The sequence below is a fragment of the Pistacia vera genome, unplaced genomic scaffold (genome assembly GCF_008641045.1).
Source record: "Pistacia vera cultivar Batoury unplaced genomic scaffold, PisVer_v2 Contig302, whole genome shotgun sequence".
Lineage (NCBI taxonomy): Eukaryota > Viridiplantae > Streptophyta > Magnoliopsida > Sapindales > Anacardiaceae > Pistacia > Pistacia vera.
This window is the reverse complement of record NW_022196116.1, coordinates 439,411-464,335: the sequence shown is the minus strand read 5'-3', so window position 1 is coordinate 464,335 and position 24,925 is coordinate 439,411. Positions and strand designations below refer to the sequence as shown.

Sequence of the window (24,925 nt, the reverse complement as noted above, 5' to 3'; positions counted from 1 at the left end):
AAACGCATTAAACCGCCCGGTTTAATTAAACCGAACTCGTACGGTAAGTCGCTTTCAAAATTCAAACCCAAGCCTTGATGTGCATTCTCCAAGTTGGCACAGAAATGTGGGTTAATATCAATTATCACCTTGGGTTTACTAAAACTATTAGTCAGAAAACATCCTTCAATTAAAAAAAAAAAAATCAAAATCCACCTCTACTAACAGAACCTATTATTTACCGTTAAAAAGTTCAAATATCTACTTTACCCTTCATTTTTACATTTTAATTAAAATGAAGTGAATAAAAGAATAAATCAATTTAAAAAGACAAAAATATTTATTTAACAATATGTACACACTACACACTTGTAAGGGTATAGTTGTCATTAATTAAGAAATTAAAATTTCTCTTTTTCTCTGCAAAGAAAGAAGAAGATAAGATGAAAAAAAAATTAGGGCATAATAATTAGTGGAAGAACTTTACCCTTTAAATATGAGAAAAATCTCATTTTACCTCCTTATTTTAATTGGATTTAACGGTGTTAGTGTTAAGGGAGGATTTTGGATAAGTTCCAAAATACAAGGGGTGTTTTGCCCCTAAAATTGGCATCTGATTGATAGTTTTAAAAAATACAGGGGTGGTCGGACATGGTAAGTGTGTTTATAAATATGATATTCATCACATTTAGAAATAAAAATTGAAGATAAGATTTGAAATTCTTGCGATTTTTGAGCTTCACCTGGCCTGGAATTGTTTTCTTTGTAAGTTTGTTGGTGATGAAATGAAGTTGGTGATTTGATTTAGAAATGAGCGAGAAAACAACTTAATAACATTTTATTTATTGTGTCAAAAATACACACTAGTGTTAACACTACCAATCAAAGTTCAATAAGCACTTCAAGATATGATAGTATTAACAGTCAAAAACCTAAACCGTCTCTAAAAGATATTTTATATCAATCCTATCTCATTTTAAGATAAAGATTAAGGAGTTGTTATCAAGTGTCAAGACAACGTGCAAAAGCATTCATTACATTAACCTCAAAGGTATAAATGAGCACTTATCTTCGTGAAAAAGGAATCAGTTAGGCATATGAGAGCTAAACAAATATTTGGGCTTTATTATTTTCTCTCTGTAAACAAAGTATTTCTCCATTTTTGTATACTTTACGGGCAATATTAAAAAAATAATCAGAGAATAATAAAATAACAATAGATGTAGGATTCTCTTTAAACATCCAAACCACTATAAAAATCTCTTTTGTCAATCTATTATTTATGTTTTTGCAAACATATATAATCTCTACATCATAATTAATTCTCATAATTATTTATGTGTAATTTATAAGAACAACTTAGCACTTTACACATGCGCGTCAAAATCAAGCATCACCATCTTAAACATAAATGATTGTATATTTACAATGGCTAATTGAAGACTTTATTTAATGATTGTACATTTACAATGGCTAATTGAAGACTTTATTCCCTTGAGCAACGCATGAGAATGCATTTTAATTGAAGTCGATAACAAAAGTTCGGATTTCCATTGGAGTAAGCTCAACTACCAATGCCGTTGGATCCACAGCTCCTCCCCTAACTACCTTAGCTTCTTCTCCAGAAGAGCCTTCTACTTTCCAGACTAGCCTCTTCTTCTCCATGTCAACTCTTTCTTGGTTCGCAGATAAGTTCGTCTCCGTTACTTTGTTTATCTGAATGCATTATGAAAATAATTAATTAAGTGCTTAATGCTTAATGGATTGTCATCCACTGATTTGTCTCTTACCTTTTTGTTCGGGAACACCTTTTTCAGTTCCACACTAGACATAACTGATAGATCCTTGTCCTCCCCAATCTGTAATTTCAAATAAAGACAAGAAATGAAGTTCTTGAATCATCTAAAGCCATGGAATATTTCCAATGATACTATAGATTCTTATAAAAGATGAAAGAATAAAAACCTCATATAAGTGTGCCAATCGAAGGAGAACTTTTCCATCGTCAAGTTCCTGCAGAATTTCAAAAGGGTGAAACATTCAGCTCTTGGAATTAATAAACACACATACAAAAACATTTTTTTCAAGGATTTTCTTCAATATTCTAATTGTAATAGCGCATCCCTGTGAAATATTACCTGGAGGGTTAGCATTGCAACATTATCAGGTAAAACATAGGAGGGAACCATCCCCGAGAAGCTAGCTACATGAGAACTTGCCCAATTATCTCCATCCTGGAAAAAGATNAAGTGAATAAAAGAATAAATCAATTTAAAAAGACAAAAATATTTATTTAACAATATGTACACACTACACACTTGTAAGGGTATAGTTGTCATTAATTAAGAAATTAAAATTTCTCTATTTCTCTGCAAAGAAAGAAGAAGATAAGATGAAAAAAAAATTAGGGCATAATAATTAGTGGAAGAACTTTACCCTTTAAATATGAGAAAAATCTCATTTTACCTCCTTATTTTAATTGGATTTAACGGTGTTAGTGTTAAGGGAGGATTTTGGATAAGTTCCAAAATACAAGGGGTGTTTTGCCCCTAAAATTGGCATCTGATTGATAGTTTTAAAAAATACAGGGGTGGTATAGACGGTAAGGGTGTTTATATCATCATATTTAGAAATAAAAATTGAAGATATGATTTGAAATTCTTTGCGATTTTTGAGTTTCACCTGGCCCGGAATTGTTTTCTTTGTAAGTTTGTTGGTGATGAAATGAAGTTGGTGATTTGATTTAGAGATGAGTGAGAAAACAACTTAATAACATTTTATTTGTTGTGTCAAAATTAAACACCATTGTCAACACTACCAATCAGAGTTCAACAAAGGTAAGATAGTATTAATTGTCAAAAACTCAAACCGCTCCAAGAGATATTTTATATCAATCTTATCTTATTTTAAGATAAGGATTAAGAAGTGGTCCCTAAGTGTCAAGACAACTTACAAAAATACCCATTACATTTATCTCAAAAGTATAAAAGGGGTTGGCTAAGCATATGAGAACTAGACAAACATTTGAGCTTTATTATTTTCTCTCTGTTAACAAAGCATTTATCCAGTTTTGTACGCCTTATGGGTAATATCAGAAAAATAGTCAGAAAACCTTATTTAATGATTGTATATTTACAATGGCTAATTGAAGACCTTATTTAATGATTGTATGTTTACAATGGCTAATTGAAGACTTTATTCCCTTGACCAACGCATGAGAATGCATTTTAATTGAAGTCGATAACAAAAGTTCGGATTTCCATTGGAGCAAGTTCAACTACCAGTGCCGTTGGATCCACAGCTCCTCCCCTAACTACCTTAGCTTCTTCTCCAGAAGAGCCTTCTACTTTCCAGACTAGCCTCTTCTTCTCCATTTCAGCTCTTTCTTGGTTCGCAGATAAGTTCGTCTCCGTTACTTTGTTTATCTGAATGCATTATGAAAATAATTAATTAAATGCTTAATACTTAATGGATTGTCATCCACTGATTTGTCTCTTACCTTCTTGTTCGGGAACACCTTTTTCAGTTCCACACTTGACATAACTGATAGATCCTTGTCCTCCCCAATCTGTAATTTCAAATAAAGACAAGAAATGAAGTTCTTGAATCATCTAAAGCCATGGAATATTTCCAATGATACTATAGATTCTTATAAAAGATGAAAGAATAAAAACCTCATATAAGTGTGCCAATCGAAGGAGAACTTTTCCATCGTCAAGTTCCTGCAGAATTTCAAAAGGGTGAAACATTCAGCTCTTGGAATGAATAAACACACATACAAAAACATTTTTTTCAAGGATTTTCTTCAATATTCTAATTGTAATAGGGCATCCCTGTGAAATATTACCTGGAGGGTTAGCATTGCAACATTATCAGGTAAAACGTAGGAGGGATCCATTCCCGAGAAGCTAGCTACATGAGAACTTGCCCAATTATCTCCATCCTGGAAAAAGATAGCCAACATATGAGTTACAAATGGATCGCAATGGCAAAAAGAACACTTCATTTTCGTGCTTTTACCTGCTCGGTGAAGGCTAAAAGAAAAGGAGAATATATCTCCTGGCCATATGATCGACGCCACTTAGCACCCTCGCCCGAAGGATCTATTCTGAGGTAATACTTTCCCAAGACCTGTAAGATTGTATGTTAATTAGGCAAAATAGATGTGAACAGTACAGTATCAAATTATCATTGATTCTAAACACCATAAATCAGTCAGAGTACACTTACAGTTAGTCCTGTGCATTCATCAAAAACACAAACTGTTTCGTTTAGTGCCTCAGCAACACCTCTACTATCGTCTTCATGCAATCTCCTGCAAAGAGGAGGAAATCCCATATAAACATGTTTCTAGCGATGAACAATACAAATATATAACTTGTATGGATATGGATGACTGAACCTGTGGAGCATCAGTTCCAATTCCCCATCTTTAATACTGGAACCCCCCACTGATCGATCTACTAAGACTGATAGTTCTGTATCATTATCTTTCATGTAAATTCCGAGATTAATCTGAAAGGAGAATCAAATAAAAGATTAATCGACGTCAGTCACAAGAACCAAGTCTATCTAGAGACCAAAGTTTTAATAAACTTCATATTAATGGAAGGGATACTGAGCCACAAGTCCACAAGCATTATCAATTATCATGCGACAACAAAATCCAGTCCCAATTATAATATAAACTCACCGGGTAATAATTTCCAGCAATAGGTTGGTTCACTTCTAACTTCCAATCTTTTCTATAGTCTCGAATCTGCAAATATATTTTGTCTCCAAAGTTAGGTAGAATAAAAAATTAGTGCTACTCATTTTTCCTTCAACCAAATGTTAATAAATCAAACTAAGATGGAAACATTTACATACCCTTTCAATAAAATCACGCCCACTGGAATCTGTGTAGAATTTCTTCTTGTTTTGTATGGTTGCTTTAATTTGTGTCACAACCTCTTTGCCAATTCCATCATCCATAGGTATCGGTCCAATCTAAAATTGATAATATTTTATGTTGATACAAGTTCCAACATGAAACTGTAAACACTTCATGAAAGATAACTATTTACAATAGACTTACAGTAAACTCAAATTCAGCATGATCTTTTCCCTTGTAAAGTCTTGTAACCTGTTCATTCATGCAATGTTTAATTACTGATACCACCTAAAGAACATACTCTGCAAAGCTCAAAGAATAATGCAATAAAATTAAGCGTAAATTGAAGAAAAAAGAATACAATATGCCAATTTTTCCAATAAACTATGATCATGCTCATATCTTTCGCTCTTAACATGTTTTGTGAAATATTTTTAAATATTGAAAAAGACAAAAGTTTTCTTTGAAAAATAAACAACGAAATCAATGCCTGCGTGAAAAGATATATTACCTGATATATCCATGAATTGATCCTCTGATGTACCTCATCCACCAGTGGGCCCCGTAGAACGTTAAGAAGAACCTGAAACTTCAAATAGCTCCTTAATTTATCAAAGTCGGTGTACGTAGAATGGTCCATGTGTTTCAGAAATCTGTACCTGCTGTTGAGGATCGATGGGATGTGAACCGTTTGGACGAAAGATGTATGCTCCAGAGGCCTTCAAAATTTTATATCAACACATTTGTTTCAAAATATAATCACAAACCAAGAATATAGAAGGAAAAAACTACAAGTAATTCATTACCTGCAAATCAGCACTTCCATTATCACTGTAATAATAGCTATATGACTGCTCAACCGATTGCTCAACCTTCAAGTGTGAATTAATTCAAATTAGAATTCCCTTAAAGCTTTAAATTTGAAATGAAGGCTAGAAAACATATCAGGATACATTTTATTTAATCAAAAGGATAATTAATTGCCAACCAAATAACTTACTTTACTTCTGCTATTGATATACTGAATAAGGTTTCCTTCATTTCCAGAATATACAAGTTTCACGTTTCCTGGCCCCACTTCTATTTTATCATTTTTAGCAGTTTCAGAATTGTAAAATGATTTAATCTCCGACGAAACCGCTGCAACCATAAAGTGAGACACAATAGAACAATCAACTTAACATATTCATCTATGTCAGATGTGTATTTTTACAAAATGGCAATCACTTTTGTAACCTGATTGTTTGGCACTTGAGATGATATAAGTGTTGTAACCAAGAGGTGGTGCAGATGCTGAGAATGCAAGCCAATAATTTGGGGCCTCCTTTTTGGATTTCCCCAAATAAGCCACAGAATAGTAGTTTCTTAAGGTCTTATACGCATCTTGAATGGGCAGAAGTTGTGATTCAACTTCTTTTCCTTCGGAATCCTTCACAGTGACTTTCTCGTTATAAACCTGCAGCAAGTTAGAAAGTTTAGATGATATGAATATTCATAAAAAAATAAAAATAAAGAAAAGAAAAATATTCTACGTTCGCTGTGCACTTAGAAAATAAAGCAAGGAGCAGGGAACAATGATTAAAGCTAAAATCAAAATATGAAGTTAAAACTTTTAAAAAAACACTCACAGGAATTCTAATAACATCCTCCCTTTTCCACCCAAGGGGATTGTACACCACCACCACCTACAGAAGAGAACATCAAAGAATACATCTATAATTAAGTGGAATAAAATGATTGCTTTTCAAAAGACCAAAACGCATGCTGAAAAAATTTATAAAAAATGAAAGGTCAACCAGGTATTCTCCTTACCAGGTTCTTTCTGGTAGACAGATCAACTTCTGATGGAGGACAATAGCTTATATTCAGAAGTGGACACTGCAAGGCCAAATAAAAATGGAAATCAGCATTTGTAAAATTTAAAATTTTGGCCAAAATAATGAGTGAAGGAGCAAATTTATGTTGTGGTGGTTTTGAAGAGCACATCTGAAGCATAAAAGTTATCTCCATAATCTTGAGTTGGTACAATATCCCATTATATCAAATTTAAGAAGAACTCATTAGCATCCTAGAATGCAAGTTTAAATACATAGTAAAAATGCAGCAAGTGTGAAGTATAGTATAGTGCCTGTTGAAACTTCGTCACCACTGGATTTGGACGACCAGTTTTTAGGCATGACTCTGCAATGCAAGCAAATGATGCTGAAACAACTTCCTCAGCCTGCCAGGAAAAAAAATTATCAAATGAGAAGCATTAGACTTTAGCAAATTGAAAAGAACTATTAGAATAATTTCAGAAAAAAAATCAAGTCCAAACCTCCTTGTAGCCAATTGACAATCGTTTTGCATAATCGGAAGCAACGTGCTGCTTCGAGGTACCACTGATTGCGTCATGATGTTGTGCAAGTGCTAAAGCATCAGCCAAAGAGTCAGTGGTGGCACCAGCTTTATTCTTTCCTTTAAAGAACTCCAATTGTCTAGCTGCCTGTTGATACATTATAATCAAAGGAAAATTAATATATGTAAAATTATAATAAATGATCACAATATAGAGTAGTTAGTAAAATATGTCTCACCAAATAGTAGGCACTCATTGTTCTAACATAGCCTTTCAAGCCAGGCCTACTTGTAAAATATCCCGTCCAGTAAGCATTTACACGGTCTGCATATCTGATAAATGTATGATTGCAAACACAGGTTAAACATCAAAAGACGGATGGATATAATAAAATATCATATATGTAATTTAAAATTGAAATCTATACTCACGGGAAGTAGTCATCTGTCTTCAGTGGCCAGGCCTCATTTGCCGCATGCTTTGCATCAGTGTATATCGATGGAGTCGAGTATAGGGCATTAACACGACCATCCTATGTCATGCAAACCAGTCGCTCCATTAACAAAGAAAACTAAGAACTTGAAGGTTAAGTTTCAGGGTAACTAACATAAGATCATCTGTAGAAATCAGGAAATGCCTTAAGATAACTAGAAAATGAATTTAGCAAACACAACACACAAGAAAATATATATCATCCAGAAAGGACTTGGAAGGAGTTGGATAATGTAGAAACAGAACTGATCAACCTAAGGCAGGTTGAAATTATTTTGAAAATGAAATGTGAGAGCAGAATAATTTCATTCAGCTACAAATTTGGTAATGCAAAAATAATTTGGGGTGAGGTGAAACTAACTTGATTGACATAATGAATAAACTTGTCCATCGCCCGGAACCATGTGTGTGCATATTGATACTTGAAATCTGTTCCCATAGTCCACATAACATGATTTGTCCGAGTTATGTTAGCCTGCAGAAAAGAGGAGTAATATTATCAGCAAAATTCTAAGTCATTCATATTTTAACTTCATTTTTATATAAATTAGAAACTTTCAATGTCACACCAACTCAACGGTGCACTGTCGTTACCAAAGATCATAATTTAAATAAAGCTTTAATTATAAGTAAAGAACTAGTGGGTATGATACTAATTTGACATCAATAATAGTAGAAACCTACTTTTACATGAGATTTTCCATCAATTTAAAAATATACATAAAACAAAACAAACAAAAAATGCTGGGCACACTTTGACTGGTTTCTCTTGAGATATAATAAAGTATAACAAAGCATAATTTGACATCAATAATAGTAGAAACCTACTTTTACATGAGATTTTCCATCAATTTAAAAATATACATAAAAAAAAACAAACAAAAAAATACTGGCACACTTTGACTGGTTTCTCTTGAGATATAATAAAGTATAACAAAGCATAGAACGCCAATTTAATCTCACTATCTTACTTGAGCTACGGCAGCAGCTACAAACTCATTGACGCGCTCAGGGACATTATAGTCAAACAAATTCATGTTATCCTGCAAGTCAGGGGAAGAACAAAAAAAGAATCAGGAGTGATCATATATATGAACATCAATGCATCACTAAGTTGATAGCAGAAATTACCTGGATAATTGGGGAATCATCATTAACTTCGTAGTAGAAATTACTGGGAGGTTCATAATTCTCAGGGAATGCACCAGCAAATATCTAAAAAGGAACAATTCAATCAGCAAATGCACTACTAATTTTACAACAATGAGACAACAGAAACATCATTTGAAGCATTAAATCAAACCACAGCGCGCTTACAATCAAAGAGAGATAAAGTTACCTGTGCAGAAGAACCAAGACTCTTAGAGGCACGCCAGACAACCTCAAGAGACTTCTCATCTTTCCTTTTAGCTCTGTCTTGATAGTCAATTCTTGCGAAGAAAAGTGAATCAAATCCAACCTACACAACCAACAAGAAGGCCTTTGTTCAACAAATTGATGAACAGTGCATAAAGGAGGGTGAAGGGGACTTGTATGATTTTAAATTGTTTTGGCCATCATGATGGAAAAGCATTTTCACAGAAATTATCAGTGACCATATTTACAACAGCAGGGTAAAGAGGTACTACCTCTGCACTCAACAAGTAAGCCTGCACTGCAGAATGACCAAAGGGATCAATTTGCCAACCAATTCTTGGAGTCAAATTGAATTCTTCTTTGATAAATCGATGTCCAAGAGTTGTTTGATCAATCATATCAATGTAATGTGGCGCCGCTTCATCATGCATGCACATACCCCCATTTCTGCACCCAAAGTATGTATAACTCACATCCTAAATAAAAAAATGCTAAAAAAATATTTCTTTCATTTGAAGGATTGATCCTAGTTTCAGAGATAATGTTAGAAAATTAACAAAAAGAAAGTTGAACTGTTTCTTTCATTACATTAACTCGAGTTGACCTGACTTGATGAGCTGCTTCATGGTATCTTGGACTTCCTCGCTCTGGTCTGTCCACCACCTCTGAAAGAATGCCTGTATTATAGGGAAAAAAAAAAAATTACAATTCAAAAAATAGGAGCAGAACGAATAACGAAAACAGACCTAAACTCTTTTCACTAGTACTCATTTTCAATGCTTTTTTTTTATTCTTTACCGTAAAAGACTGAGCAAAAGCAAAGTAAGAGAAATTAAAGTTTTTTTTTTTTTTTTAATTGCTACTGACGCAAAGTTCAGTTTCATCTCTGTTTCAACATTTTCTCAACTACCAAACAAAAACACAAGAAAAGAAAAAGAGCATAAGCCCTGCCTGTTCAACATATATGAACTTGCGATTCTTATCAGCCAACAATGCCGGAACTATGGAATCAAGCACATTCTGCACACAAGCACCCTGCAATCAACAACGAAATTAATAAATAAATCTCAAACTTTAAATCAAAAACAGAAACCTTAACCTTTTTTAACATATAAAGTATCTAACCTGGATGCTATTATTAGATCCAACATAGTACTGATCCACAGTTTTCAACCAACCGACATCATCATGTGAGTGAGCCACCAAATGAACATTGATCTTCCCCGGAACAATCCCAGCCGTAGTATTATATTTTATATACTTCGACTCCACACAACAAATGCCAAACAAAAAGAGCAATATCAAACGAAACTGAGTTGCCATTAATGCCGGTTGCCAACAGTTACTTCAAACAAGTAGCAACTTTGGAGAGTTTAAATATAAAGAAGATATAAGTTACAGATCTTTTTTCTCTTGGATATGATGAAGCGAAAATTCCAAGTATGATTTTTTGTTTCTTTGTCTTGTACTGCTTGTTTGGTAACAGTCAGCAGAACATAATGTATATTATCGAGCACATGAAGCAAGATGGAGTGTCTGTATATGAGATAAACAAGTCTTGATCTCTAAGCTTTATCTAGTAGTAGAAAAGTGAGTGAATAGTCATGTCAATCCAAAATTCCAGCTCAGACTCAGTGAAAATAGCAAGTCCCGTGAACATTTAAGAATTTGTTACAGTTAATATGCCCCATATCATGCTGACCAATCATTTATTAGTTGCTATTACCGAATCGATTCGTATACGTTTAGTTTATATTCGCATTATCTTATTAGGATTTTCTACGATTCGGTTTGGCCTTCAAGACTCGTTTGTCGGATTATTTTTTTTTTTTTTAATATTATTCCGTATCGAAATATGCTATTATAATTATCTTCAGCTGTTATATTAAAATATGCTATTATAATGTCACGTTTTTAATCAATAAAATAAGATTTTAGAAGAACCAAATCTGATTTTTTGTGATTGACTGCATGTATTGACGCTTATAATGATAAAGAATCTATATATTATTATTAAAGCACGTTAGGCTGTTCTTGTGATATGGTGATTGGTGAAGACGAACCAATCATTCTTTCTTTCTTTTAGGGGTATATTTAAAATTTCTGCACTCCCTTTGGTTTGTGAAAACAACCTTTCACCGTCATAGTTTAAAAAAGTGAAACATAACTCCCCCTGGGAAATTTAACAGGCTGGATTTAATAAATTGAGTACGGTAGTTCGTATGGTGTTATTATGACACATTCAAAGCACATGTTCTGGTTATAGATGGTGGTGATGGAGGGAGATTTTGGATGTGGTGGTTATTATGAGGTAATAATTTCAGTGTGATTGTGGATATGGAAATGGAATGTTCTTCCTTTAATGTAAATTCATTAGTTATGCCACTAAATTCTAGGGCCTTTTTTTGGAATTAAAAAATAAATAAAAATCCAATGTCTATGTAAAACATTTAGGATAAATTTGACGTTGTATATTAAATACTGCTATTATTAGTTAGGTAACTACCATATTTTAATGTAAATTGAGTCCTTATGGTCAAATTTCATTTAGCTTATTCCCAGTTGTATGGTAAACAGTAATAAAGTTTTAGTTTCTCTTTTTACCATAAGAATAGAAAAAATATTCCCATTAAAAATTTAACATAACAGTAACCTGAGTTAAATGTCACTTTTTGAAAAACCATAGAGGTTCAAATGTATCTTTCAAAAGTGATTTTTTTTTTTTTTTCCGCGTTAAGATAAGTCATCTTTCAACTAAACCTTTTTATAATCTATCAACTAAAGTTTAGGTAGCATCATTCACAAAAATTGAAGTACTAAACAATTCAAGTATGGATGATAAATGAGACAAACTTGCCCCAATCCGTGGAAACATAAAAAACTTAAATAGGTCATATATCAGCACAACCCTACTTATTTATCTTCAAGGTCATTGATATATATTCGTAATTAACTGCTCCTTTTGTTCATATATGATTTGTTTTACTCCAATCTTAAATTAAAAACATAGTTATAGTACAATATTACTTTGATTAATTTCCATTATTAGAAGAGAAAAAAAAATATATATATATATATAGAGTGATGCTATGGGTACTAACGGATGGGTACTAATCTGTGTACTAACTAAAACATAGTACGGGTACTATGCGTATAGTATGGATACTATGCTTTAGTTAGTACACAGATTAGTACCCATCCGTTAGTACCCAAAGTATTATTCATATATATATATGTATCATTGTGTTTAAAGAAACTTTAGTTGCGTGTGTTTTGTTATTTCTAAACTATCGTATCTCTATCTTACCCAAAACATATATTTGTTTTCTTATTCTATTTTATTCAATTATTTTTAAATCACATAGGTTTGATAATTTAACTAAAAATAAAATAAAATAAAAGTTTAGAAATTAACCAAAAACACATCCATCCACCCACATTTATCAGATTCAGGCCACCATCGCTAAAAAGTAGCCATAATATGGTGTAATGACGCACTACCGATTGGATCTAGCCAGTAGTGCGTCAATCTATCATTTTTCAGCAAGATTTATGGCTAAAGATCTGGTCGTTAACAGTCAAATCTTTGGCCGAAGTTGGTCATCAATGACGGTCATATTTTTTGTCATCGTTACCAAACGTGGCCAAATCTGATTGAAAAATGTCATATCAACACACGACCTGCCAGATCCAGTCGATCGTACATCATTATAGAGACTGTCGACCACCCTTCGATGGTGGTAGCCCACTATCGACATTTAATGGATAGATGATAGTGTTTTTGTTAATTTTTAATATTTTATTATAAGCATATTTAGCTAAATTAACAAACTTTTAAAAATATTTTTGTAAATTTTTAAATTCTACTTAATAAGTACCCAACTCAACTGTTTTTTAAAATTCTATCAAAGATAATAAAACAAACGTGCCGGCCTATATTTTAAATCTGTGAGTAGTAGTGAGGTCCAAAACATTAACGTATGGCAGCGTCGCAGTGATGGACCAGAACAAACAGTCCCCAAAAACAAAGGGGGGCCCACGGAAATCGAACGCCCACGGGCCATCATCTCCAACTCTTATCTTATCTCCAACCAACCAATATCATCGTCACCACTAACAGGACTACTCTCTCCCCGCCACGTAACCGCCATTTCTTCCCCTCTCCCCACCGGCCGGACACAAAACAATCCATATTTTGAAAAACTTCAATCTATAATATAAAATGGCTTTTTCAGCTTCTCTATCCTCTCATATTCCCTTCCACACTAATACTACTATACTCTCTCCAAAACGAAACAAACCAATCAAAACGATGCTACCACCACCAGCCGCCATCCCCCCTCTCTCCACCGCCACCACCACCTCCGTCCCAGACTTTTCCACTCTCGCCGTTATAAGCGGCGGCTCCATTGCTGCACTGGCCGCCTTGCTTTCCCTCGCGGACCCAGAGCGCCGGCGCCGACTCCAGGCCGAGGAAGTCGGTGGCGGAGATAAAGACGTTGTGAGAGAGTACTTCAATAATTCAGGTTTCCAAAGATGGAAGAAGATTTACGGTGAGACTGATGATGTGAACACAGTTCAGCGTGATATTCGTCTGGGTCACGCGAAGACCGTTGAAAATGTGATGAATATGTTGACTGAAGAAGGGTCTTTAAGAGGAGTAACAGTTTGTGATGCCGGGTGTGGGACCGGGAGTCTGTCGATTCCGTTGGCCAAAGAAGGGGCGATTGTTTCGGCTAGCGACATTTCGGCGGCTATGGTCGCTGAAGCTAAGAAACAGGTGAGACGACTGGTCGTTTTTGAATTTTATGATGCTTTGGTTTCGGTTTGCTGGAAATGTGCTTATGTATTGTTGAGTAATAGTGAATTGATATCTCGCGTAGTCACCGTATCACAATCTCGGTCGTATTTATTTTGGTAAATACTATTTTGGTGACTTGTAAATGGTAATACATTTTGTGCAACATCATTTAAATGACATAATTGATAATAATACTATTCTAACTTCAATTGACTCGTTAACATTATTGGACCTGGACGGTAGTGCTACACTGCTACTAGCATTGGATATTGTATTGCAACCCGCGAAAGAGTATAAAGTTTCAGCTTCAGCTCTCGTTTGGAATGATTTTTTTTTTTTTTTTTTTTTTTTATAATAATGGAAGCTATGTTTTACGATAAATGTAAAAACAATTTGCATTTGGGCATTCTATGTTTTATATTTGATTTGTGATCCATGTATTCATGTAAAATCTGAACAATGCAGTTACAGCTTTATTTTCATCCACTGGGTGCGATTAAATCTTATTATTGTGCAGGCAGAAGAGCAACTATCAGCAGGGAATGAAGGTGAAACACCCGTGCTGCCTAAATTTGAAGTGAAGGATCTGGAGAGTTTAGATGGAAAGTATGACACGGTAGTCTGCTTAGATGTCTTGATACATTATCCCCAGAATAAAGCAGATGGGATGATTGGCCACCTGGCTTCATTGGCTGAAAAACGCCTTATTCTAAGCTTTGCACCAAAGACATTTTACTATGATTTGTTGAAGAGAGTGGGAGAGTTGTTTCCCGGGCCTTCAAAGGCAACAAGAGCATATCTCCACGCAGAGGCAGATGTGGAGAGAGCACTACAAAAGGCTGGGTGGAAAATAAATAAGAGGGGCTTAATTACTACACAGTTCTACTTTGCAAGGCTTGTTGAGGCTGTCCCTGCATAGAGGGAAGAAAGGTTAGATTTGGATTTTTACCTTATTCCACTTTTTCCGTTGCTATAAATGGTTGTGAAAGTGGTGCAAGTTTTTTGTAGAGCCCTAATTTTTGTTGTATCTCATCATTATGTACACGTATCTATGTATCTGTAATGTATATTAGATGTCCCTCTTAGTACCTAACTTTTGAGCCAATTGGAAGATTTTGCTCGATTTTTTATCCGAAATTTCAATTTGATTAACTTGTTACCTTACAAGTTTTCTTTGGCAATAGATTGAGCTCTATTACTCTTAGCGTTCAGATTTTCAAACATTCAAGTACCTGTCAAAAGAATCTTTTAAGAGCAGAATATCACTTGATATAGATTTTGATACGGAGTGAACTAATATGTGACAAGATAATAAGTCTTGCAAATGAAATTATGTAATTTAAATATCAAATTGCTAAACCGTACAGATTTCTCTTATTTGACAAATGTACCCCTTTCTGTTACCTACCTCATTGCAATTGTGAACCAGATGGGAGGAAAAGATTGGAGTGGGATCTTTGTACATACTGAAGCTTCTTGTTGATCACAGATTTGACAAAGAAAGTAAAAGCATGACTGAGATCAATTGTGGTGTCTATCAGACATTTCCCATATGCTCAGCTACACTGGTGGGAGTTTTGTTAGGATCTCTGCTGTTGCATTTTCTCCTAGAACTTATTAGCAATTCTCAGTAGAGCATCTGTGAGTTTATTCACAGTAGTGATCATGCTATCCAAATGCTCTTTCCTTTGGTCCCTATCCAGTTGGCAATTGATGTTATGTGCTTCAAGTTGAGCATTCAGCATGCTATTGTTCCTCTCTAGAACCATGATCAAGCGGTCCCCCATGTTCTTTTCCTCACTAACACATAATGACAACCTCCTCCTCTTCCACCTTTCCTGAGATGTAGATCCTGTACATTTACTTGATTCTGGACACTTCTCTTTCCTTGTATCTGCAAGACAAAAAAATAATTTTAGATCTTAACTTCCTTAAATGATCTAGGATTCAGATATTAGAAACAACTCTTAGAAAGTAACAAAGTCACTGATATCTGAAATTTGAATAATGTTGATACAAGATGGTTATGACTTACCTGAAATGTGCAACGGGCTAGCAACTGTCTTGTTGGGACTCGCTTTTCCATTTGTTTCCTTTTCTCAGCTCTGGTCAATTTCCTTGTATCCAGTTGGTTCAAAATTGAATAAACCATCTTGTGCTGGAGCTTGTTGACTGCTATCAAAAACTGTCTCTGCCTTGTCATCTTCATCTTCTTTCTCTGCCACAGTCATGATCTTATAATGTTTACCATCTTCTGCATCTATAATGGTTGTCAGAAGTGCCAATGGAACTGCTGGCATGGCAAGGACTCCTACATCTAAGACATCATAAACTTCTTTATCGAAAAAACCTGGCAGTTTCATTTCTTTCCTCAAATCATTCCTCATCATCCAGAATGATTTCACCTCTCCCTTCATCTGAGATTCCCATGTTTTGATCTTCTTGAAATCTACAAGAATATTACTCCATCTTTTCTGGCATTGTACTGATCCTCTGTTCACGCAACGCTGTTTACAGTATGATGAGACTGAATCCCACTTGGGTTCATTCTGGTCTGGTCCAAAGGCTGAAATGGATCGGTGACCCTCTTGAATTTGGCTCTCTACAACCTTCTTGCCTTGTATGAGAACAAGAGATTCTTGTCTGGTCCATCGAGGGTGTTTTACTGTCTTAACTTTGCCATCAGTTCCATTTGGCAGAGAACTAGTATTTTTGTGCATGTCATTTGACCCTTCTGCCATGATAGATGACTTTGTTTTAACACACGAATTGCAAGTTGGTGAAGGCCTAAAGAGAAGCGTTTGCGATAAGATCTGGTTAGATCTAAAGGCAGCAAGTGCTCAAATGATTGCTGGATAAACAAAGGTAAAGACCTGCATATATTATATGTTAAATCTGTTCTGTGAGCATGAATTCGGGCCTAAACTCTAATGTTCTGTTCAAGGAATCCCACTTCCTCCCATTGAGTTGTGCTCTTTATTTGCAATCTCTATTCTCAAATCCAACTAACCATCCTTAATTATTTCCTTAGATATAAATTGTTTAAAAGGGAAGTTAGAGATATGCTTCTAAGGATATATTTTCTTGCTGGAGACAGTTTGCAACATTTCATGGTCTAATTGTTGGCCTGCAGTATTACTTACTTCAATCAGAGTTACTATACAGGGCATCCTTCACTATTATGTCGGTTACTGTCCCCAGTATCAACTTTAATTATAAACCAAACGAGAAATATCTTGTCCATATAAAAATATAAATAAATGCTTTAATGTTCATAAAGAACCCAAATCACTATTAAAATGGCCAATAATACTATGTGTACTAACCATTTCATACTAATCCAAGTATTAATATTGAAAAATTTGAATATTTTTTTGGGAGAAATTTTAAATTTTCAATATTAGTACTTGGATTAGTATAAATGGTTAATGCACATAGCATTGCCCTAAAATGGCAGTGGACATGGTAAGTTGGTTAAGGTGATAATGACAATTTAGAACCAAAACTGGTAAATTTTATATAAAATAGTTACTTATGATGTTGGCAACTGACCCATCAATTTCTTGTCTTATCCAAATAAATAAAACCCTCAACCATCAATTGCTATTAATTTTTTTGATTCACCTTCTAAATTTTGTTTTGTTTCAGACAAGAAACGAAATCAGAGATTCAGAATTAATCATTCTTACAATTTGGTCCCCGCTATTCCACCTATTAGTATTGTCAAGGCCAGAATTGCACGTCTCCTTTAGTAACTCCACTGGATTTTTATGACTTCCTCCAAGGAAGTTAAGAGCGTCCAATATTTTCTATATGTATTGGATTATAATAATCAGTGATGTAGACGTACCCTTTTAAATTTTTAATAATTATCTGATTAATTTGTGGATTAACCTAGAAAAATGATGCGCCTTAACTCTTGATTGGCATTTTTTATAAATTTTTAAAGGCAATAAATCGCACAGTTTAGTCCCCGAGGACGAACACCAATCTTTAAATGTCCCCATTTCTTTTCCGCTCCTTGTTCCCTCTTATTTATATTTTGTCTGTACGGATAATCACGGAACAGAGAAACCTAGATAGCTACAGCTTGCAATGGAAGGAGATGGAAATGGAATCGATCTAGAGAAAGAAGAAGAAGAAGAATCTGTAACGAATATCTTAAGAGATCGATTTCGTCTCGCCACCACAGAATGCCTTAAGATACTAGAAGAAATGATTTAGCAAACACAACACACAAGAAATATATATCATCCAGAAAGGACTTGGAAGGAGTTGGATCATGTAGAAACAGAACTGATCAACCTAAGGGAGGTTGAAATTATTTTGAAAATGAAATGTGAGAGCAGAATAATTTCATTCAGCTACAAATTTGGTAATGCAAAAATAATTTGGTGAGGTGAAACTACACTTGATTGACATAATGAATAAACTTGTCCATCGCCCGGAACCATGTGTGTGCATATTGATACTTGAAATCTTTTCCCATAGTCCACATAACATGATTTTGTCCGAGTTATGTTAGCCTGCAGAAAAGAGAGTAATATTATCAGCAAAATTCTAAGTCTTCATATTTAACTTCATTTTTATATAAATTAGAAACTTTCAATGTCACACAACTCAACGTGCACTGTCGTTACCAAAGATCATAATTTAAATAAAGCTTTAATTATAAGTAAGAACTAGTGGTATGATACTAATTTGACATCAATAATAGTAGAAACCTACTTTTACATGAGATTTTCCATCAATTTAAAAATATACATAAAACAAAACAAACAAAAAATGCTGGGCACACTTTGACTGGTTTCTCTTGAGATATAATAAAGTATAACAAAGCATAATTTGACATCAATAATAGTAAAACCTACTTTTACATGAGATTTTCCATCAATTTAAAATATACATAAAAAAAAAAACAAACAAAAATACTGGACACTTTGACTGGTTTCTCTTGAGATATAAAAAGTATAACAAAGCATAGAACGCCAATTTAATCTCACTATCTTACTTGAGCTACGGCAGCAGCTACAAACTCATTGACGCGCTCAGGGACATTATAGTCAAACAATTCATGTTATCCTGCAAGTCAGGGGAAGAACAAAAAAGAATCAGGAGTGATCATATATATGAACATCAATGCATCACTAAGTTGATAGCAGAAATTACCTGGATAATTGGGGAATCATCATTAATTTCGTAGTAGAATTACTGGAGGTTCATAATTCTCAGGAATGCACCAGCAAATATCTAAAAAGGACAATTCAATCAGCAAATGCACTACTAATTTTACAACAATGAGACAACAGAAACATCATTTGAAGCATTAAATCAAACCACAGCGCGCTTACAATCAAGAGAGATAATTTACCTGTGCAGAAGAACCAAGACTCTTAGAGGCACGCCAACACTCAAGACTTCTCATCTTTCCTTTTAGCTCTGTCTGATAGTCAATTCTTGCGAAGAAAAGTGAATCAAATCCAACCTCACACAACCACCAAGAAGGCCTTTGTTCAACAAATTGATGAACAGTGCATAAGGAGAGTGAAGGGACTTGTTAATTTTAAATTGCTTTGGCCATCATGATGGAAAAGCATTTTCACAGAAATTATCAGTGACCATATTCACAGCAGCAGGGGTAAGAGGTACTACCTCTGCACTCAACAAGTAAGCCTGCACTGCAGAATGACCAAAGGGAATCATTTGCCAACCAATTCTTGGAGTCAAGTTGAATCTTCTTTGATAAATCGTGTCCAAGAGTTGTTTGATCACATATCAATGTAATGTGGCGCCGCTTCATCATGCATGCACATACCCCCATTTCTGCACCCAAGTAGTATAACTCACATCCTAAATAAAAAAATGCTACAAAAATATTTCTTTCATTTGAAGGATTGATCCTAGTTTCAGAGATAATGTTAGAAAATTAACAAAAAGAAGTTGAACTGTTTCTTTCATTACATTAACTCGGTTGACCTGACTTGATGAGCTGCTTCATGGTATCTTGGACTTCCTCGCTCTGGTCTGTCCACCACCTCTAAAGAATGCCTGTATTATAGGGACAAAAAAAAAAAAAACATTACAATTCAAAAAATAGAGCAGAACGAATAACGAAAACAGACCTAAACTCTTTTCACTAGTACTCATTTTCAATGCTTTTTTTTTATTCTTTACCGTAAAAGACTGAGCAAAAGCAAAGTAAGAGAATTAATTTTTTTTTTTTTTTTTTTTTAATTGCTACTGACGCAAAGTTCAGTTTCATCTCTATTTCAACATTTTCTCAACTACCAAACAAAAACACAAGAAAGAAAAGAGCATAAGCCCTGCCTGTTCACCATATATGAACTTGCGATTCTTATCAGCCACAATGCCGGAACTAGGAATCAAGCACATTCTGCACACAGCACCCTGCAGTGACACACGAAATTAATAAATAAATCTCAAACTTTAAATCAAAAACAGAAACCTTAACCTTTATTAACAATAAAGTATCTAACCTGGATGCTATTATTAGATCCAACATAGTACTGATCCACAGTTTTCAACCAACCGACATCATCATGTGAGTGAGCCACCAAATGAACATTGATCCCCCGGAACAATCCCAGCCGTAGTATTATATTTTATATACTTCGACTCCACACAAAAATGCCAAACAAAAAGCAATATCAAACGAAACGGAGTTGCCATTAGCCGGTTGCCACAGTTTACTTCAACAAGTAGCAACTGTGGAGAGTTCAAATATAAGAAAATATAAGTTACAGATATTTTTTCTCATGGAAATGATGAAGCGAAAATTCCAAGTATGATTTTTTGTTTCTTTGTCTTGTACTGCTTGTTTGGTAACAGTCAGCAGAACATAATGTTATTATCGAGCACATGAAGCAAGTTGGGTGTCTGTATATGAGATAAACAATCTTGATCTCTAAGCTTTATCTAGTAGTAGAAAATGAGTGAATAGTCATGTCATCCAAAATTCCAGCTCAGACTCAGTGAAAATAGCAAGTCCCGTGAATATTTAAGGATTTGTTACAGTTAATATGCCCCATATCATGCTCACCATGACCAACATTTATTAGTTGCTATTACCGAATCGATTCGTATACGTTTAGTTTATATTCGCATTATCTTATTGGATTTTCTACGATTCGGCTTGGCCTTCAAGACTCGTTTGTCGGATATTTTTTTTTTTTTAATATTATTCCGTATCGAATATGCTATTATATTATCTTCAGCTGTCATATTAAAATATGCTATTATAATTTCACTTTTTTAATCGATAAGATAAGATTTTAGAAGAACTAATCTATTTTTTGTGATTTACTGCATTATTACGCTATAATGATAAAGAATCTATTATTATTATTAAAGCACGTGAGGCTGTTGTTGTGATATGGTGATTGGTGAGACGAACCAATCTTCTTTCTTTCTTTATGGGTATATTTAAAATTTCTGCACTCCCTTTGTTTTGTGAAAACAACCTTTCACCGTCATAGTTTAAAAAGTGAAACATAACTCCCACTGGGAAATTTAACAGGCTGGATTTAATAAATTGAGTACGGTAGTTCGTATGGTGTTTTATGACACATTCAAAGCACATGTTCTGGTTATAGATGGTGGTGATGGAGGAGATTTTGGATGTGGTGGTTTTATGAGGTTAATTTCAGTGTGATTGTGGATATGGAAATGGAATGTTCTTCCTTTAATGTAAATTCATTAGTTATGTCACTAAATTCTAGGGCCTTTTTTTGGAATTAAAAAAAAATAAAATCCAATGTCTAGTAAAACATTTAGGATAAATTTGACGTTGTATATTAATACTGCTATTATTAGTTAGGTAACTACCATATTTTAATGTAAATTGAGTCCTATGGTCAAATTTCATTTAGCTTATTCCCAGTTGTATGGTAAACGTAATAAGTTTTGTTTCTCTTTTTACCATAAGAATAAAAAATATTCCCATTAAAATTTAACATAACAGTAACCTGAGTTAAATGTCACTTTTTGAAAAACCATAGAGGTTCAAATGTATCTTTCAAAAGTGATTTTTTTTTTTTTTTTTCCGCGTTAAGATAAGTCATCTTTCAACTAAACCTTTTTATAATCTATCACTAAGTTTAGGTAGCATCATTCACAAAATTGAAGTACTAAAATTCAAGTATGGATGATAAATGAGACAAACTTGCCCCAATCCGTGGAAACTAAAAAACTAAATAGGTCATATATCAGCACAACCCTACTTATTTATCTTCAAGGTCATTGATATATTCGTAATTAACTGCTCCTTTTGTTCATATATGATTGTTTTACTCCAATCTTAAATTAAAACATAGTTATATGTACAATATTACTTTGATTAATTTCCATTATTAGAAGAGAAAAAAAATATTATATATATATAGAGTGATGCATGGGTACTAACGGGGTACTAATCTGTGTACTAACTAAAACAAGTACGGGTACTATGCGTATGTATGGATACTATGCTTTAGTTGTACACAGATTAGTACCCATCCGTTAGTACCCAAAGTATTATTCATATATATATATGTATCATTGTGTTTAAAGAAACTTTAGTTGCGTGTGTTTTGTTATTTCTAAACTATCGTATCTCTATCTTACCCAAAACATATATTTGTTTTCTTTTCTATTTTATTCAATTATTTTAAATCACATAGGTTTGATAATTTAACTAAAATAAAATAAATAAAAGTTTAGAAATTAACCAAAAACACATCCATCACCCCACATTTATCAGATTCAGGCCACCATCGCTAAAAAGTAGCCATATAATGGTGTAATGACGCACTACCGATTGGATCTAGCCAGTATTGCGTCAATCTATCATTTTTCAGCAAGATTTATGGCTAAGATCTGGTCGTTAACAGTCAAATCTTTGGCCGAGTTGGTCATCAATGACGGTCATATTTTTTGTCATCGTTACCAAACGTGGCCAAATCTGATTGAAAAATGTCATATCACACACACCTGCCAAATCCAGTCGATCGTACATCATTATAGAGACTGTCGACCACCCTTCGATGGTGGTAGCCCACTACGACATTTAATGGATAGATGATATGTTTTGTTAATTTTAATATTTTATTATAACATATTTAGCTAAATTACAAACTTTTAAAAATATTTTTGTAAATTTTTAAATCTACTTAATAGTACCCAACTCAACTGTTTTTAAAATTCTATCAAAGATAATAAACAAACGTGCCGCCTATATTTTAAATCTGTGAGTAGTAGTGAGGTCCAACATTAACGTATGGCCGCGTCGCAGTGATGGACCAGAACAAACAGTCCCCAAAAACAAAGGGGGGCCCACGAAATCGAACGCCCACGGGCCATCATCTCCAACTCTTATCTTATCTCCAACACACCATATCATCGTCACCACTAACAGGACTACTCTCTCCCCGCCACGTAACCGCCATTTCTTCCCCTCTCCCCACCGGCCGGACACAAAACAATCCATATTTGAAAAACTTCAATCTATAATTAAATGGCTTTTCAGCTTCTCTATCCTCTCATATTCCCTTCCACACTAATACTACATAACTCTCTCCAAACGTACCAAACCAATCAAAACGATGCTACCACCACCACCGCCATCCCCCCTCTCTCCACCGCCACCACCACCTCCGTCCCAACTTTTCCACTCTCGCCGTTATAAGCGGCGGCCCCATTGCTGCACTGGCCGCCTTGCTTTCCCTCGCGGACCCGAGCGCCGGCCGATCCGGCCGAGGAGTCGGTGGCGGAGATAAAGACGTTGTGAGAGAGTACTTCAATAATTCAGGTTTCCAAAGATGGAAAAGATTTCCGGTGACTGATGATGTGAACACAGTTCAGCGTGATATTCGTCTGGGTCACGCGAAGACCTTTGAAAATGTGATGAATATGTTGACTGAAGAAGGTCTTTAAGAGATAACATTTTGTGATGCCGGTGTGGGACCGGGAGTCTGTCGATTCCGTTGGCCAAAGAAGGGGCGATTGTTTCGGCTAGCGACATTTCGGCGGCTAGGTCGCTGAAGCTAAGAAACAGGTGAGACGACTGGTCGTTTTTGAATTTTATGATGCTTTGGTTTCGTTTTGCTGGAAATGTGCTTATGTTGAGTAATAGTGATTTGATATCTCGCGTAGTCACCGTATCACAATCTCGGTCATATTTATTTTGGTAAAATATATTTTGCTGCTTGTAAATGGTAACACATTTTGTGCACATCATTTAAATGACATAATTGATAATAATACCTGTAACTTCAATTGACTCGTTAACATTATTGGACCTGGACGGTAGTGCTACACTGCTACTAGCATTGGATATTGTATTGCAACCCGCGAAAGAGTATAAAGTTTCAGCTTCAGCTCTCGTTTGAAGGAATTTTTTTTTTTTTTATTATAATAATGGAAGTTATGTTTTACGATAAATGTAAAAACAATTTGCATTTGGGCATTCTATGTTTTACTTTGATTTGTGATCCATGTATTCATGTAAAATCTGAACAATGCAGTTACAGCTTTATTTTCATCCACTGGGTGCGATTAAATCTTTATTCTAGGCAGAAGAGCAACTATCAGCAGGGAAGAAGGTGAAACACCCGTGCTGCCTAAATTTGAAGTGAAGGATCTGGAAGTTTAGATGAAGTATGACACGGTATCTGCTTAGATGTCTTGATACATTATCCCCAGAATAAAGCAGATGGATGTGGCCCCTGGCTTCATTGGCTGAAAAGCGCCTTATTCTAAGCTTTGCACCAAGACATTTTACTATGATTTGTTGAAGAGAGTGGGAGAGTTGTTTCCCGGCCTTCAAGGCAACAAGAGCATATCTCCACGCGAGGCATGTGGAAGAGCACTACAAAAGGCTGGGTGGAAAATAAATAAGAGGGGCTTAATTACTACACAGTTCCTTTGCAAGCTTGTTGAGGCTGTCCCTGCATAGAGGGAAGAAAGGTTAGATTTGGATTTTTACCTTATTCCACTTTTTCCGTTGCTATAAATGTTGTGAAGTGGTGCAAGTTTTTTGTAGAGCCCTAATTTTTGTTGTATCTCATCATTATGTACACGTATCTTGTAT

At 34.7% G+C, this 24,925-nt stretch overlaps 4 protein-coding genes and 1 pseudogene across 4 annotated transcripts; 2 read left to right on the top strand and 3 right to left on the bottom strand.

Annotated features, from left to right (window-relative positions):
* Nucleotides 1–1,353: 1,353 nt before the first annotated feature.
* On the bottom strand, nucleotides 1,354–2,318 carry LOC116135703 (alpha-mannosidase At3g26720-like). Its single transcript, XM_031421417.1, has 5 exons — nucleotides 2,298–2,318; nucleotides 2,118–2,213; nucleotides 1,945–1,992; nucleotides 1,770–1,838; nucleotides 1,354–1,695 (listed from the first exon to the last, which is right to left on the bottom strand). The coding sequence occupies exons 1-5, from the start codon at nucleotides 2,316–2,318 to the stop codon at nucleotides 1,498–1,500; spliced, it is 432 nt and encodes a 143-aa protein (XP_031277277.1). The 3' UTR covers nucleotides 1,354–1,497.
* Nucleotides 2,319–3,206: 888 nt separating this feature from the next.
* LOC116135682 (probable alpha-mannosidase At5g13980) lies at nucleotides 3,207–10,538 on the bottom strand. Its single transcript, XM_031421399.1, has 29 exons — nucleotides 10,164–10,538; nucleotides 9,990–10,073; nucleotides 9,627–9,715; nucleotides 9,311–9,485; nucleotides 9,022–9,141; nucleotides 8,814–8,897; nucleotides 8,654–8,725; nucleotides 8,044–8,157; nucleotides 7,622–7,722; nucleotides 7,429–7,522; nucleotides 7,170–7,337; nucleotides 6,981–7,073; nucleotides 6,665–6,730; nucleotides 6,481–6,537; nucleotides 6,089–6,308; nucleotides 5,853–5,992; nucleotides 5,659–5,724; nucleotides 5,512–5,571; nucleotides 5,364–5,435; nucleotides 5,057–5,104; nucleotides 4,849–4,968; nucleotides 4,673–4,738; nucleotides 4,382–4,494; nucleotides 4,210–4,294; nucleotides 4,000–4,110; nucleotides 3,827–3,922; nucleotides 3,654–3,701; nucleotides 3,479–3,547; nucleotides 3,207–3,404 (listed from the first exon to the last, which is right to left on the bottom strand). The coding sequence occupies exons 1-29, from the start codon at nucleotides 10,359–10,361 to the stop codon at nucleotides 3,207–3,209; spliced, it is 3,027 nt and encodes a 1,008-aa protein (XP_031277259.1). The 5' UTR covers nucleotides 10,362–10,538.
* A 2,707-nt stretch (nucleotides 10,539–13,245) lies between these two features.
* On the top strand, nucleotides 13,246–14,945 carry LOC116135684 (magnesium protoporphyrin IX methyltransferase, chloroplastic-like). The gene is made up of 2 exons (XM_031421401.1): nucleotides 13,246–13,818; nucleotides 14,357–14,945. The coding sequence occupies exons 1-2, from the start codon at nucleotides 13,261–13,263 to the stop codon at nucleotides 14,756–14,758; spliced, it is 960 nt and encodes a 319-aa protein (XP_031277261.1). The 5' UTR covers nucleotides 13,246–13,260; the 3' UTR covers nucleotides 14,759–14,945.
* A 993-nt stretch (nucleotides 14,946–15,938) lies between these two features.
* LOC116135702 (trihelix transcription factor ASR3-like) lies at nucleotides 15,939–16,580 on the bottom strand. Its single transcript, XM_031421416.1, has one exon. It carries the CDS (start codon nucleotides 16,578–16,580, stop codon nucleotides 15,939–15,941), a length of 642 nt encoding a protein of 213 aa, XP_031277276.1.
* A 6,770-nt stretch (nucleotides 16,581–23,350) lies between these two features.
* On the top strand, nucleotides 23,351–24,790 carry LOC116135701 (annotated as a pseudogene).
* The last annotated feature ends 135 nt before the right edge of the window (nucleotides 24,791–24,925 follow it).